The sequence below is a fragment of the Pseudorasbora parva genome, chromosome 23 (assembly GCF_024679245.1).
Source record: "Pseudorasbora parva isolate DD20220531a chromosome 23, ASM2467924v1, whole genome shotgun sequence".
Lineage (NCBI taxonomy): Eukaryota > Metazoa > Chordata > Actinopteri > Cypriniformes > Gobionidae > Pseudorasbora > Pseudorasbora parva.
The window spans coordinates 3512846-3530802 of NC_090194.1; the positions used below are offsets into that span (position 1 = coordinate 3512846).

Consider the following 17957-nt stretch of genomic DNA (forward strand, 5'->3'; position numbering starts at 1 on the left):
AGCAACGGAGCGACGCATAACGTTAGTTGTCAAATGTCAACAGAGTTCAACTGCACTGTTGCCACATCTGCATTTTTTTCCGCAGGTTGATTTCCATGTCCACGGGTTGAAGCGACGTCAATTATGTGATATATAGACCCAGGAATGCGAATTTTAGCTGGTAACCCAAAATAACACACATTTTACCCAAATGCCATTTTTTCCAGAGAACCTCCCCTAGAAGCTATTGTTTAGGGCAAGTAGTTGGTGGGTTTTGTTGTAAAAACTTGGCAACCCTGTCTGAATTTAAAGGGTTACTTCAGCGATTAGCATATGGCTTTTTTTACCCCCTTGGTCTTCTCTAACTCAGTCACAGTAAACAAGTAGGTGGCTTTGGGAATGGCCTCACAGGGCAGCAAAGCATTCTGGGCATTGTAGTCTTTCATCCCCATGAGACAAAAATACATTTTCTGTCTTTTCTCAGTCTAGAAGGCACCAAATTCAAAAATAATTTCACATTTCTACTTCATTGATGACCCAGTTTAAATACAGGTTCATCTTCCCAGCGCTGAAGTACCCATTTAAGGATACACAAAGTACTTACCAACATGATCATCATTTCAGAGAGAAATTGTGATGGTGAATGCAGAAACAAATTCACTGTTTAAGATTTGAACAAATTATATCCAAGCGCCTTTGATGACGTGGATGATTACGTTACTGTTTATCATCTGTCCGTCATCGTCTAAAGCCCGCCCTAATGATTTCATTGGTCCGAACAGATTCTGTACAGCCATAATTACTCATCTATGGATCAAGTACAGACCGAACTGCCCGAGCTCAAATGTTGACCCGTAAATGGGCGGGGCTGAGTTCGGCTGACATCCAGGCTGAAAAAATGCTAAGTTGTTTGTCAAAATGTTTAAGCTCCACAGAACAACAAAACACATAGATTTAGATGCTGAGTAAATGCTGACACTGACAGTAATTTCATTTTCAAATACTAGGAAACATCAAACCTGCTATATGAAGAGAAGCGTTTCTGCTGGTCGCAATCCCAACACTGTTTCGAGCAACGCAGGCGTACACTGCTTCATGGGACTGACTCTTTCGGCCCGGGACGACGTTGTAGAAGAACAAACTTCCCTCTGGTAAAACGATAGGCCGTGATTGCGCATCCATCTTGTCTGTATCAAGTGGTTGGCCATTTCTGAGCCACTGAATGGTGGGCTCAGGGTCGCCCTCTGCCCTGCAGGATAGCGTGGCTGGGCTGCCCACCCGGACCACCACATCAGAGGGATGGTGGACGATTCGGGGTAGGCCGCTGTCTGAAGCCAGCCTGGAACCTGGAGGACCGAAAATGGAGAATCAAACAACAGTGACATCCACTAAAAAAATTCCAGTCCTGAGAGCTTGTTGAATTCTTTTGTTTAGGATGACCCTGCGATGAGTAAGGGAAACACATTTCCTGAGTGCCGGAGGCTGTTTTTCCCACTCTGAGAGGAACAAAGGCCCTGCACTTACAAACAAAGTCATAGACCAACAGGACATCCGTCACCTGTGCACCGAATGCAGGAATGGCCCTCTGCTATTATTGGCCCACTTACAATGTCCTACAATGTCTCTTTGTACTCTCACGCCAAAACATGCCAATCACATGGGCATGAGAGGGTGTCCTTGAAACAAAAAAAAGCATTTGGTTTGCTCTTACAACAAGTCCTTGTTGTCTATCGGATTTGAACAACATAAGTGATGTTGGTAAACATAAACTGAAATAAGTCTGTTTCTGATGGATTGAAATAGGGTGAAATGCACAATGGACAATCTGAGCTCTACATTCTTGGCAAAAAATGTTTCACTATTAAAAGTTTCTATTGTCTCTGATGGGGCAGTTTCCTGAAAGAGAGGAAACAGTCTCACAGTCCTGCTATGTCATTTTCACTGTGAAGGAATTTGGAAGAAACACTGGAAGTATGTAAAAAAAAAAAAAAAAAAAAAGTAATGCTGCACTTTTAACAGCATAATGTGACATTCTACATGGGGTTAGACTGAAAAATAAACAGCATTTAAAAAGTTGTGTGCATAAGGGAGGATGGCCCATATTAGACTCTTAAAGGGACATAAAAATGAATCATTAACTCACCCTCAAGCTGTTCCAAACCTGTATCAGTTTATTTCTTCCGCTGAACACAAATGAAGATATTATGAAGAATGTTTGTAACCAAACTTTCCATATTATATTTTTCCCATAGTCAATGGGGTTTATCAACTGCTTGGTTACCCATATTCTTCAAAATATCTATATGTGTGTATGTTCAGCAGGAGAAAGAATTCATACAGGAACAACTTGAGGGTTAGTGAATGATGACAGAATTACAATTTTTGGCTAAACTGTCCCTTTAAAGGGGTTTCTGTATGCCTTACATGTAAATAAAACATCTTAAAATTTGGTGTAACATATGGTGTACCTTTTACGTTTAACATATGTAACAAAATGAATACTTATATAGCTATTGAAATGTAACTTTCATATAAGAATGGGGTTCAAAGGTAAAGCGACATTGGTTACACTTTATTTTAAGGTGTCATTGTTATAGTGTGATTATATATTTAAGTACTAAGTAATATTAATTAACTACATGTACTTACTATAGGGTTAGGGTAGAATTAGGTTGAGGATTATTTGCATGTAATTATGCATAATTTACTGTTATTACTAAGTAGTAAGTACATGTAAGATAAGTAACAATGACACTGTAAAATAAAATGTTACTGGAGAAATCTATATACTGTTTGCATAATCAACTTTATACATTCATTCATAGCATTTTTAACATATTAGACATCGTCAAAAAATGTAAATACATTTGTGCTCATATATATATCTTAAAATAATTTAAATATGCATTATTATTAGAAAAATATTGCATGAATTTAATGTGTGTGTGTGTGTGTGTGTGTGTGTGTGTGCGTGTGCGTGTGTGTGTGTTAAATAAATAATTAAAATTATTTCATAAATAGGGTATATGAATTTAAAAAACTTAATTAAATTTAAAGTCTGTATTTCTTCATCACTAACATACGACAGTTACACGATGAAAGTCAGTTAGTGCTCACCTTCAATGTTATAAATAATCCCAAAAACCAAACAGATCTTGATAAAGTGTCTCTTCTTCATAATACGTGTCACGTCGAGTTCAGTTTATGAAAACACACACACGCATCGCTGTTACTGACTGCGTTACAAATCCGCATTAAAAAGCAACAGTTGTCCAGGTTTCACAGCCATGTCTCTGTCGTTTCAGTCAGTGTGAGTGTTGAACAGAGCGCCATCCGGATTGAGACCCGCCCCGGGGACTCACTCGAGCACATGATGACTGGAGAGATTTACACTTCTGATGACTGACGACCCAGCGACAACTCCTAACTAATGACTAACAATTGCTGAGGTAAACTACACACGTGTGACTTACAGTTTCCCGCAGTCTTGCTTTTGCCTTTTTGTTTTTGTTTTGGGTTGTTGAAACAATGGCACATACTTTGGGCCAAATTGTGTTCAGAGTTACACTTAAACATGAGGAGAAGGTGTTTCCGTTTCAACGAGTTTTCACCCCCCCACAACGACTAGGCCAACTTCTAGACAACTTTTGTCAGGAAGGTGGTGGTTATATAGCCTAGTGATTTCACTCAGTAATTTAATGTGTGATAAAGGTTTCTATCAAATGTCTGTGATGACAGCATACAGAAACATTAGACAGCACAGCCAAAAAAAAAAAAAAAAAAATCAAAAATTCCTCTTTCAAAAAAAATAAATTAATACGAAAAAGATAATCCATGTTTAGCTGTGCATGCATGTTGCGCACTACTTTATCTCTGTGTCTGACTCAAAGGGGCTATACGTTAGATCTGTCAAAAATAATCGTCAGTTTTATTTTGCGTCGTGCGGTTGCCTCCACGTCGTATTAAAATCGTTTAATGGCCTGCGTATACCAACATAATTTGCCTGCATTCACCACTTAAAGCTGTTATTGATGTTTGCAGTGCAACATTTGACTGGAAGAGTAAAATGTACGGTTATTTTCGCCAGTTACGCCTTAGATAGCATTAATGAAACAGCGATAAAGTAGTGTGCAAGATTCAGTGGCGTAACTTTCTTTCAAACAGTGGGTGGGACATAAATTGCGTATCATATGCACGCGAAAAAAGCTCATTTTGGTGTGAGGGGCGCTCATACGTCAAAATGAGCTTTGGCGTGCATATGATGGCGTGTTAAGGGGGGTTGCATTGCTGATACAGCAACTATAACAACTAGGATGTAAAAAAGCAATATAATGTATCGAACGGCGGGGCAACATTGATAAGATTCTGTGCTCCTGAATGTTTCTGTGTGTGTGTGTGTGTGTGCACAGCGCAATCTCCGATTGCTGTGGGCGAGTGGCACTTCAATGGAAACGCATTTAAAGGGTTAGTTCACCCAAAAATGAAATTGGTGTCATTATGACTCACTCTAATGTCGTTTCCCGTAAGACCTCCGTTCATCTTCAGAACACAGTTTAAGATATTTTATATTTAGTCCGAGAGCATATGCAAGTGTATGCACACTATACTGTCCATGTCCAGAAAGGGAATAAAAACATCATCAAAGTGTTTTTGATTCGGATCGCCAGTGTCACATGATTTCATGAATCAAAATCATGAATCAATACGCTGATTCATAACCGTTTGAATCTTTATTTGAGGATTGAACACAAACCCGGAAGAGAAGACAATGCTGAATAAAGTCGTAGTTTTTGTTATTTTTGGACCCAAATGTATTTCTGATGCTTCAAGAGACTCTAATTAACCCACTGATGTCTCAGATGGACTACTTTGATGATGTTTTTATTCCCTTTCTGGACATGGACAGTATAGTGTGCATACACTTGCATACGCTCTCGGACTAAATATAAAATATCTTAAACTGTGTCTGAAGATGAACGGAGGTCTTACGGGTGTGGAACGACATTAGGGTGAGTCATTAATGACATCAATTTCATTTTTGGGCTCAATTTCATTTTTTAAGGCACAATATGTAATTTTTCCGCTGCTAGATATCGCTTATTCAAAACAGAGGCGTAGCTTGATGGGGCCTTGATTTCGCAGAGCTTTTATTCAGCAGCAGACGAATGCTTCCACTTCTTCCGCTCATGTGTGTGTAGGCTTACGCAGCACTGTTTTATCATATTACACACATTTGAGTGTGTTGAAAGTTATGTTATAATGCTACTCTGTACGTTCGCTCGGCTCTACTATTAGACACTTGTTCACACTGCAGTGAGCGAGATCATATTAGGCATGGTAAAACATGGTACTCTGTGCGGTAAATCAACAACACCAGATTTAAACAATAAGACTAACTGTGTTGAGCTGGAGAACAATCATTAGTTTCTGTCCATCAATGATCCGAACAGTTGCTCACCTTTCTAATAAAACACATCAGATATTAAAGCATCTTTTGTGTCTCCATTGTTTCTACAAAATAAAACCAGAAATCAAGGGTAACGCGGGTGTGATGTCATTGATCCGGTGTGTGTCCTGGTTAAAATTGCTTATTTCTATGGATTAAAAAAATTCTTGGAAACATTTGGGATAATGCAAGTACTCATGTCAACAAAATATATAACATTGTTCTAGTGGTTCTTGGATATTTTAATCCAAAAATCGTATATATTGTGCCTTTAATATAGAACGGTGATTAACCTGACTTGGACGGTTTTATTGAGCGGCAAATCAGAATCGAGTATTCAGACAAACCATGATATAAATGAATTGAAATATACACTAAACTTCATATGAGCCAGTAAAAAAATAAATCACCATGAAATATTTCCAAAACAAATCAGAAAAGTTGTTAAACTTATACTATGAACCTGTTCTGTTTTCAGTTTTTTTCTCCACTAAATCACAAACTTCTCCCTTAGATTAATAAAGAATATGATATAAGACATAATAAGACATAATGCAAATTAATCAAGAAAGTTGAACGTTAAGCACAGCCCTTAGCTAAAGCAACACCGAGGGGCAACACTTGCTAATTCCAATTACTATTAAGTCTGTGTAAATACGGTCGCTGAGGGGGTGAGACGGAGTGAGGAGAAAACAGAAAGCCAAAAGAAAAGAGGAGAGAAAAGTAGAGGCGGCGGCAGTTCATTTTCTCGAAAGCCACATATAAATAAAGTGTTGTTTAGAGAACTGTCCATTGTGTGTCCTAAAAGAGCAGGCCACACTGATGGACACGTATATTGATCCAGAGAGCAGTGCCTTGATGGCCTGCGGATCACCAGCTTTCAGCGACTAACAAAAGACGTGGAGGGACTGTGGGGCTGCATACCACAACACAGAATTAAACTGCGCCGCAAAAGAAGCCCAGGCTGATAACGTCTAGAGTAACTTTCAGCACGTTTTACTTTTAAATAAGTCTCTTTGAACTGAATTTGTCAACAGACCCTGAGTATGAGCTTAACATTATATATACCAAAACTGTCTGAAATAAGGAATAAAGCGTGCTTTCAGAATTGTATTTATTATGTTAAAAAAATTACTTCTTCATATATACTGTATATATATATATATATATATATATTCCCTTTAATGTTTTGTATTATTTTTATTATAACATTATGAATATATAGATTTAGAATAACAATATATAGAAGGAATATAAAAGTTGATTGAACATAACTTCTTCATAGTAACTTTCTATTCTAAGTTTAACAACTTTTCTGATTTGATTTGAAAATATTTCACACTGATTTATTATTTTAACTGGCTAATGTAGTTTAGGGTCATTTTGTATTCATAAATTACAATGGCTTTATTATTTTGTTTGTTTGTTTTGGGAAGAGGAAGTTTTTCTTGGCTGTGAAGTCTAATGCTTTCCTGTTTCTGTATGCTGTCATCAGGCAATTGATAGAAACATTAATCACACATTAAATTACTCACTAAACTAATAGAATCACTCTATCACACACACACACACACACACACACACACACACACACACACACACACACACACACACACACACACACACACACACACACACACACACACACACACACACACACACACTACATAGAATAGCAAAGAAAGAAGAAACGGGTTTAACAGCACACTTTGTTCCTCATCATCATCTTCCTACACTTTCCAAAAGTCATTCACAAAGTTTTCTTGGATAACCATCCACTAAATAAAGCATAATACTATACCAACTAACGTTTTTTAAACACTGAAACTTCTAAATAGTTATGCAAAAACGCAACACACTATGGTACCGTCACGCTTACTTGATAAACTCTTCACGTGTAAATTAAATCAACAGTGACCACAAGTGAGAATCGTGACTTTATCAAGTTATCACTGTCTTTCTGATTTCATGCTTTGGACCCCATGCTGGTATGCCGAGAGAGCGGCTGCCGAAACGAATAGATTCGAAATATTTGTATCTTTAGATTTAGAAATCATTTATGTATTTAAGTGATTATTCTTAAATAAGAAAATGAAAATAAGGAAATCATCACTTAACTTCATCAAGTCATAACAATGCTATATTCCCATCCAAAAAAAAATCCATTGGTTTTACCTTTCCTGCGATGGGCCCTCTCTCTGTTTGATGCCCGCTGGTGTGCCAGACGATGGCGAAGGTGCCCTTTTCCCTCTGACCTCTCTGACCTCTGTGCCACCTGCTCGTCAGGTAGGCACGCGCACTGGCATTGGCATTGGTGTGCCGCTTCGGTCCAGGTACACAGCCATGCCACCCACAGCAGCCATGCTGACACCTGCATCTTCAGCTTAAAGCTCCTCTCCTCTGGCTCTGCACCCTCCACTACACCATCCCAACTGTGGTTAAGACCGATCTACCCTTCACCCCGCAGTCCTTGCAGTGCTAAATTATCGGGAGATTGTTATAAAGAATGTTTTTCTTTATAATCCACAAATGCTTTGTATTTACTTTCCCTCCCTCTTTTATTTAGCGCTCCCTCCGCTCTCTCCCTCCTCTTTCTCGCCTCGCCTTTCTCTTTTGGGAAAGAAGTTGGCGGAAACAATGATTGAAAAACAAGTTTCAGGCCCCATGCTGGGAGCGCAAGAGAGGAGGAGAGGGACGGGGACTGTCTCCTCCAACAACATCTGTGTCATTCGTTCTGCACGTCCCAAAGATGGAAAACAAGGGGTGGGGACGGAAGGGGATCTCCCATACCGAAAGGGATCAGTTCCATTAATCAAGTGTCTGCTAGTCGACTGATCAAATCCTTCAGAATGACATACTCTCGCGCTCTTTAAACATCAAACGGGTGAAAATGCATTGCCTGACTGCTATTGGCCTGTACCACAAAAGGCGAAGTAGACACCCTTCATTTCTGCATCAAGCTACTCTCTCAAAGGCATGAGAGAGGGAGTGTTTTCAAACAAAACTGACCCTCTCCAATGGCTTTGGCTGCTTGTCGGTCATGAAAGGGACGGCTTTTGTTTGGGGGGGGGTTCGCACTTTCTCAACACAATTTCTATTTTACGCCAAGAGGAGAGGTAAGCGGACCGAATTCAGCTGGAACGTTCTCATTTGTCGAAGTGAAGACGTTTCGCTCGAAGTAGAGATCATTTTGATTTTCACACTTAAACATTTCAATTATCGAACAACAGAAACCTAGTAGAATTTGATTACTGAGCAGCAAAGAGAACGAGGAAAGATGCAGGGCTTTTCTTTCCCTTTCTTCTTTTTTCGGTTCACATATGCTCAACGATTTTTCACCGTTGACAAAGCAAAAAGCAAATAGGGAGAAATTTGTTCCTCTTTGCGTGCACAGTATGTAGTCCACTCATCACTGAGGTTGAATCGAATGGGACAGAGAAAGCAATTTGTCTCATGCAGTCTGGTGTTGTGTTCCACTCACCAGTCCTGCTGCTTCAGCACAGAAGAACAGAAGAAACATGCTGAGTTAACAGACCTGACCTGATTAGGGTTTAATTCCACAAATCTTCCCATTCATTTAGGACTGTAAGAATATAGACTGAGTGAAAATTACAGGTTGTACAATAGTATTTTTCAGCTAGTTTCTGCGAATAGGGCAAAAGTTGTATTTTGACCTTAAAATGCTCTTTTATTCAGTGTTATTGAGTATTTTGTCCCCTCATGTAATTCAAAACCTTTAGGACTTTTCTGGGGAACACCGAAATTGAAAATGGAGCTTTGAAGCTTAGGGTTAGTTAATCCAAAAATGATTAATGAGTCATTAATTACTCATCCTCATGTCGTTCCAAACCAGTAAGACCCTGCATTAACAGCTATGCTATACTACCACTTTGACGCTTCAAAAAGTTCATAAAGAGATTGTAAAATTAATCTATATGAATCATACGGTTTCATGTTTAACGATCAGTGTTAAATGTTTAAGATCAGTGATTTACTCCAAATTTAATGAACCTCATTGGTTCTTGCTGAAGCTCAAACGTGATGCATAACACAAGAATTAACCTCATTGGTTCTCGCTGAAGCTCAAACGTGATGCGTAACACAAGAATGAACCTCATTGGCTCTCGAGAAGCTCAAACGTGATGCGTAACACAAGAATGAACCTCATTGGTTCTCGAGAAGCTCAAACGTGCTGCGTAACACGAGAGTGAACCTCATTGGTTCTCGAGAAGCTCAAACGTGCTGCGTAACACGAGAGTGAACCTCATTGGCTCTCGCTGAAGCTCAAACTCTCTTATTGAACTTTTTGAAGTGTCACACTGGTAGTTGCGTAGCTCTCTATGGAGGGTCAGAAATCTCTCAAATTTCTTCAAAAAGATCTTCATTTGTGTTCCGAAGATGAACTAAAGTCCTGTTGGTTTGGAACAACATGAGAGTGAGGAATTAATGGCAGAATGTTCATTTTTGGGTTAACTAATCCTCTAAAAATGGAGCCTCAAAAAGTGTTCCAGTCAATTTATGACAATCATTTCAGATATTCTGAAGTGATACAATTGATTTCTGTGTAGACCACAATTTAAAGGTTTGGTTCACCCAAAAATGAAATTGATGTCATTAACTCCTCACCCTAATGTCGTTCCACACCCGTAAGACCTCTGTTCATCTTCACACACAGTTTAAGATATTTTATATTTAGTCTAAAGGGTATGCAAGTGTATGCACACTATACTGTCCATGTCCAGAAAGGGAATAAAAACATCATCACAGTAGTCCATATGAGACATCAGTGGGTTAATTAGAGTCTCTTGAAGCGTCAGAAATACATTTGGGTCCAAAAATAACAAAAACTACGACTTTATTCAGCATTGTCTTCTCTTCCGGGTTTGTTTTCAATCCTCAAATAAAGATTTGAACAGTTATGAATCAGCGAATATATTCATGATTCAGATTTCTGTCAATAATCACTCATAAAACCTTTATTCAACACTTTCTTCCCTTCTGTGTCAGGACGCTGTTCATGTTGTAAACACAGTGCAACAAAATGAGGGTGAACAATTGATGACAGAAATTTACTTTTGGATGAACTAACCCTTTAACTGGTGCTATTAGATATTGTGGCAGTAAGGCAAGAACTGTAATTTATGAACAAATCATTCAGACCAGTATTGTGAACCAGATAAATCGATCAAAGTTTTTTAGTGAATAACAACTTAAATTTTAACCTGTTCATAAGACAAAGCTGTCATACGACTGAAAACTTGTATTGTAGTCTCTTTTATGATACCAGCCCACTTTTATTATATATTAAAGAATAGATAGAATATTCATCGAAACTCACTATTTGAATTAAAAAAGAAGGAAATTCATGCCTAAAAATAAACATAAAACATATGTCCCCATGGACTTCCATTGTAAGTGCATAACTGTCATTTCAGCTGCTTCTCAGAAATGAGCAATGCATTTTATGTGGAGCGCGTTTCTAAAACAAGTGTCCAAATTTACAATTTTCAGATTTCACTGACCACCCACATGCAAACCATGACCTTGGAATCAAAGACTAGTCACTTGTTCATTTAATGATTACTTCTCACTGTACCCCCTGCCAGGTAGCGGGTCATGCCGAGTGACCCTGGTCAGGGCCCAAAAGAGGCCACGCTTCAGCCCTCCGTGGGGTGTCAGGGTGTCCCTGTAAAGGCCTATTCCAGCTCACGCTGACCTTTAAACTGTGCCTTAGTCTTCAGCCCAGGAGGATGGATGGAGACTAGAGAGATAGAGATGGGAAAAATAAGGAGAGAAAAAACAAGGAGCGACCGAAAAAGAGGTGGGTAAAAACTTCAGTCTTCAGTCTCACATGAGCTTTCAGAAAACTTTCTAATATGCTGTTTTTGCTGATTAATAGTTGCAAAGGTTCAAAAGAACAGCATTTATTTGAAAGACATCTTGGTTTTACATAAATGTCTTTACTATCACTTTTAATCAATTGCATCTATTTATTTATAATGCAATAATGCAACTAAATATTAAATATTTAGTTTATTAACTGTAGTATATATATATATATATATATATATATATATATATATATATATATATATATATATATATATATATATATATATATATATATATATATATATATATATAAAGAGAAAATTCTGGAAAATGCCAATATTCACAAAAAATATTAGCAAAAATCTGGAAAAACTTAAGAGCCTGCTTAACATTGAAAAATTATTGTTAAGTGGTCTCTTAATTTTTTCCAAAGCTGTTTATATAAAAATAAAGATATTAATAATATTGATTAAAATAATCAAATGTGTTTATTTTCAACCCCCTTTCAGCTGAGCTTGCATATCCACAATTCTAGTATTTTAGCTTACTGTACGTTACTCAGTCATCTTATTTGTTTTTTCTTATTAATAGTTGCAAAAGTTCAAATGAAAAGCATTTATTTGAAAGAAATGTGTTGTTCCTATTGTTGTGGGAAACACACACACACACACACACAGGCCCTAAACCTACCCATCACAGGTAACATTCTGCATTTTTACTTTCTCAAAAAAACTCACCCTGTATGATTTATAATAATAATAATAATAATAATAATAATAATAATAATAATAATAATAATAATAATAATAATAATGCGTTCAATTTATATAGCGCTTTTCAAGGCACTCAAAGCGCTTTACATAGAAGGGGGGAATCTCCTCATCCACCACCAATGTGCAGCATCCACCTGGATGATGCGACGGCAGCCATATTGCGCCAGAACGCCCACCACACACCAGCTTAAGGTTGAGAGCCTTTTAAAAAGTGGGGACATGGGTAATGTCCTCATATTTCACCCTATACCTTGTAATACCTGTCATACCCATGTCATTATACACATTTGTGTCCTCATATGTCACAAAAACATGCACACACATATATATATATATATGTGGGCCCACACACACACACACACACACACACACATATATATATATATATATATATATATATATATATATATATACAGTCTTGTTCAAAATAATAGCAGTACAATGTGACTAACCAGAATAATCAAGGTTTTTAGTATATTTTTTATTGCTACGTGGCAAACAAGTTACCAGTAGGTTCAGTAGATTCTCAGAAAACAAACAAGACCCAGCATTCATGATATGCACGCTCTTAAGGCTGTGCAATTGGGCAATTAGTTGAAAGGGGTGTGTTCAAAAAAATAGCAGTGTCTCCCTTTGACTGTACAAACTCAAAAAAAAAACTATTTTGTACAAACATTTTTTTTTTCTTCTGGGATTTAGCAATCCTGTGAATCACTAAACTAATATTTAGTTGTATGACCACAGTTTTTTAAAACTGCTTGACATCTGTGTGGCATGGAGTCAACCAACTTGTGGCACCTCTCAGCTGTTATTCCACTCCATGATTCTTTAACAACATTCCACAATTCATTCACATTTCTTGGTTTTGCTTCAGAAACAGCATTTTTGATATCACCCCACAAGTTCTCAATTGGATTAAGGTCTGGAGATTGGGCTGGCCACTCCATAACATTAATTTTGTTGGTTTGGAACCAAGACTTTGCCCGTTTACTAGTGTGTTTTGGGTCATTGTCTTGTTGAAAGAAACGTTTCAAGGGCATGTCCTCTTCAGCATAGGGCAACATGACCTCTTCAAGTATTTTAACATATGCAAACTGATCCATGATCCCTGGTATGCGATAAATAGGCCCAACACCATAGTAGGAGAAACATGCCCATATCATGATGCTTGCACCTCCATGCTTCACTGTCTTCACTGTGTACTGTGGCTTGAATTCAGAGTTTGGGGGTCGTCTCACAAACTGCCTGTGGCCCTTGGACCCAAAAAGAACAATTTTACTCTCATCAGTCCACAAAATGATCCTCCATTTCTCTTTAGGCCAGTTGATGTGTTCTTTGGCAAATTGTAACCTCTTCTGCACATGCCTTTTTTTTAACAGAGGGACTTTGCGGGGGATTCTTGAAAATAGATTAGCTTCACACAGACGTCTTCTAACTGTCACAGTACTTACAGGTAACTCCAGACTGTCTTTGATCATCCTGGAGGTGATCATTGGCTGAGCCTTTGCCATTCTGGTTATTCTTCTATCCATTTTGATGGTTGTCTTCCGTTTTCTTCCACGTCTCTCTGGTTTTGCTCTCCATTTTAAGGCATTGGAGATCATTTTAGCTGAACAGCCTATCATTTTTTGCACCTCTTTATAGGTTTTCCCCTCTCTAATCAACTTTTTAATCAAAGTACGCTGTTCTTCTGAACAATGTCTTGAACGACCCATTTTCCTCAGCTTTCAAATGCATGTTCAACAAGTGTTGGCTTCATCCTTAAATAGGGGCCACCTGATTCACACCTGTTTCTTCACAAAATTGATGACCTCAGTGATTGAATGCCACACTGCTATTTTTTTTAACACACCCCTTTCAACTAATTGCCCAATTGCACAGCCTTAAGAGCGTGCATATCATGAATGCTGGGTTTCATTTGTTTTCTGAGAATCTACTGAACCTACTGGTAACTTGATTGCCACGTAGCAATAAAAAATATACCAAAAACCTTGATTATTCTGGTTAGTCACATTGTACTGCTATTATTTTGAACAAGACTGTATGTATATAATATTGATAATAATAATCAGATGTGTTTATTTTCAACCCCCTTTCAACTGAGCTTCCACATCCATAAAACAATTTTAATATTTTAGCTTATTGTACGTTACTCAAAATCATCTTATTAAGTTTGACTGTCTGTTTAGCACCACATTCGCCCTCACCTGACCCCACACCTGACCGCACCGAGACATTTTGCATTCCACAACAGCCAACAGGAGTTGCGTTGATAGACTTGCACTGTTTCCCGTCACAGATAGCAAAGTGGAACAAATGATAGGATAAACATTTATCCAACACCGATTAGGTACAAAATTCTCAGGGCTGGAGTCGGGGGTGAAGGGTGGGCTTGTGGAGCACAGAGCTGGAGAATAGAAGGCCAGGGGTGTGAGGGCAAAAGTTCTGCTTGAATGGATCACAAAGCAGGATCTAGTGTTCACCCCGCTCCCCTCCACGTTCCTCCCCCTCTCCCGCGAGCCTCAGCAGCACCCACACCCATATTCTGGGCCGCTCTTACACCTCTGCATCCCCCTTTTGCTTTCTTTCTCTCTCTCTCTCGTTCTTACTCTCTTTGTATGTCCAGCTGGCTGCCCTACAAAGCCTCCAGCTCAGACTCCCAATGAGCCTTCCTCCCTTCGATGCTTTGTTCTGCCGTTTTTCCCACTCCCTAGAGAGAGAGAGAGAGAGAGAGAGTCACTACCAGCACGGACAACAAGAAGGATAAGGAAAATGACATGGGGAAGCACAGGAAGAAATAAAAAAGAAACAAAAAATAAGTCAAGTGTCGTTGCAGTCAGCGATTACAGAGCGGTACATTAGCTAGTCATTTCTCAGCCACCGGCAGCATCTGTGCAACTTCCTCATTTCTATTGTCCCTATGATAACTAAAACATTGATTATCATAAATGAGGCAATTTTTACATGACTTTAAACTGATTATCTTTTGGAAACCCTCTAACACATTGGTTTTAGAAGAGAACACCTTTTAAAATGATTCTTTTCTGAGAAAGTTTGATTTCTCGAGGTTAAGCGTCTTTTTATTTTATAATCTCACACTTATTGACGGCGTTCGGTGTGTCTGTGATCCTTCGGTTTGATTACACAAACCATTTCATGTACCAGTCCATCCGTCCGGTAGCTCATTTCTCAAGCTCTGGTAGATCTTCGCCGATCAGCAAGCAGAAAGGCCTCAGTGTTGCGATGTGGGCCGGAACTAATAGGATTGGATTTGATTCATTAGATTCTCTTTCATCGCACTGGTTGTAATTTCACTGCACGTCCTGCCGGACTCCCCACTTTTAAATAAGGATCGCACGAAGACCTTAGGGGTGAGAGCTAGCGCAACCGAGACACTGCCTCGCCTCGCTTCTCGCTCACATTCCCACAATCTCCCTGTATAAGAACCTCCGGATATATGAGTGTATGGGATGAGTTCCAGGATATCCCAAGTTTTTTAGCCGGGCCACTCACTCAACTGGCTTTGTAATGGAGAAACTTGTTAGACTATTATTGTCATGTTGGATTTGACACACAGTTGATCAAACTTGTTTTTGACATTATAACATGTTTTACATCAGGTTTGGAGCTTGTTATTTATGGTCTTCATGCTGTAAGGATTACAGCACACGCCTGTGAAAATAATAAGCAATATTGATGTCCATCTCCCTTGTGAAGTTTGCATCCCAGAGAGATTTATGAAAATGAAAGTAAACGTCTGAGGCAACAAAGGGCCCACACAGAGTATTCGCCTTGTTAAGAACAAAATAATCAACTTGCACAGCTTGAAGCTTTGTTGGACCGCCCAACTTTGCTCCCTGCGTCTTTGTGGTATTGTCCCGAGAGTGAGACAGTGTCTTAAAGAATGCTTCCATAAGGCCAAAATTAGCATGTCAATATAGGACCAAGAAAATTTGTCTGGTTTGAACTGTGAATGAGTGCAATAATTTGAGTTTGCAGATTACCAATTAATGGACTGGAGTATTAGAATGTGATTTGGTGCAGAGAAGACACCAAAAATATGCACTGATTTTGATTCCTGAGTGTAAAATGTATGCCGTTGTGATGCAGTTGGTCATTTATAAGTCCAAATCATCCAATCACCTTATTCTTGATCATTTCTAAGATATATTTGATTCATATTACTAATATTAAACTACACTGCAAAAACTTTTGGTTGTTTTTTGTTGGTTTAACTTAAAAAAGTAAGTAACCTGGTTGCCTTAAAATGTTGTGTTTATTGAAATTAAAAATTTGAGTTGATACAATGAAGGAAATTTGTTTAATAAATAGAAACTCAAAATAATTTTGTATCTGAACCACATAAAAAATGTGATAAATCATGAAAATAGCACAATTTGGCATGTTTCACTGCGTCATCAAAAATAAAACACACACAATTACTCAATATGCTTACAAAATATTTTAATAATATTTTAATAAAGGTTGTCGAATCTCAAAAAATGTTCATTGTGTTAACTCAAAATTTCAATTTCAATTTCAATGAACTCTGGCAACCAGGTAAAAAAAATTCTAAATCATTTTTTACAGTGTACAAATAAATTAAAAGATCCATCTTTGATTGTCAAAGACTCTCAACCCAGATTTCAGGTAGGCTTTTCATCGGTCAGTTGTGGAAAAAATGCGTTCGCTCACAAAGAACTCAAAAGTTTTACGAGTAAATGCGAAGTTTCTTGGGAGGATGCAAACATTTTGTGTGCAAATGCAGTTTCTTGGGGGAACGCACAACATTTGTGAGAGAACTCAAAAGCATTGGTATATTTTTTTCATCTCCATGTCCCTTTAGGAGCTCCGTAGTATAATAACACCGTTAATCAGGGATGCACTGATATTGGCCAATACCAATAATTCTTTTTTTTGAAAGCCAATAACCGATATACTGGCCGATAAATATAGATCCAAATTTTTATCCAGGTTTGAGAGCCTGATGACAAAAGGCTCACCATTGAAAGCCATGACCCAAACACTTCAGCATAAATCAAACATACAATACAATAGACTAGTTTGAACCAGTGTAAGGTAATTTTATTTTAAACTCCTATGACAAACTTTCTTTAAAAGGTCATGCGTGACGTGACGTTTGTCTGTGTACTCTGGTGAAAAAAAAATCGAATTTTCTCCTCCAACTTCAAAATCGTCCGACATCGTTATTTTTCCTTTTTTTGTTTTGTAAAGAGCGTTTGACTTAGCCTTTGCATGTTAGCTGTGTAAACCCTAGAACAGTACTTCTTCCTACACTACGTGTGACCTTTCCTACATTATTTCATAAAGGGAACTAAAATACCTAAAAAATGCAAACAAGTCATTGGACAACATTAAAGAAACAAATGACGTACAATGGATAAATAAAATAAAATAGCCTCCGCACGGACAATAAGGAAATTATTTGAATCAAGCCATGTTGCTGATGAAAATAATACAATAACAATAAAAGTGTTAGTTATTAATAATAATGCATCAATGGTTTTGAAAACAAATGAAAACATTTTAATATTACAGTAATAGTAAACTTTGCAAGTACAATGGCACCTCTCCAAAACAAGCCACACAATTTGAGGTGTCTTTGTTGATTATTACAAAATAATCTTTATTTTCCATCAGATCATTTTCATAAATTCTTTGATCAAGTTCATCCATGGATCAGATTGAACTGGTGCTTGAGTTTGACTAAATTAATTGACTCAAAGACTAGTTGGAGCGTTGCTATTTTGAGCTACTGAAAACGACTGCGACATTGACCAACACAAACCTGCTCTAAAGTCAATAGTACTGATTATTACACACACAGGGACGAGCAGCAGCACACACACATTTTTAAATATTAAAAATAAAAGGATTCCTTTCTGGAGAAGCGTTCAGTCTTTTCG

General features: G+C 38.0%; 2 protein-coding genes across 3 annotated transcripts in view; one reads left to right on the plus strand and one right to left on the minus strand.

Moving 5' to 3' along the window:
- The window catches only part of robo4 (roundabout, axon guidance receptor, homolog 4 (Drosophila)), a 31042-nt gene extending 22959 nt beyond the window's left edge, over positions 1–8083 (minus strand). Inside the window, exons 1-2 of one of the 2 annotated variants that reach the window (XM_067433453.1) lie at positions 7601–8083; positions 999–1325 (exon numbers count right to left, since the gene is read on the minus strand). In XM_067433453.1, coding sequence (XP_067289554.1) covers positions 999–1325; positions 7601–7802 — 529 coding nt within the window. In that variant the 5' untranslated portion in view covers positions 7803–8083. Of the gene's footprint in view, positions 1–998; positions 1326–3096; positions 3311–7600 lie in introns of those variants that run through there. The other variant, XM_067433454.1, reaches the window with a different exon arrangement.
- A 3049-nt stretch (positions 8084–11132) lies between these two features.
- Positions 11133–17957, plus strand: part of LOC137062575 (homeobox protein PKNOX2-like) — a 132605-nt gene continuing 125780 nt past the window's right edge. The window contains exon 1 of the mRNA XM_067433456.1: positions 11133–11246. The gene's annotated coding sequence lies outside the window, so the exon portion shown is untranslated. The remainder of the gene's footprint in view (positions 11247–17957) is intronic.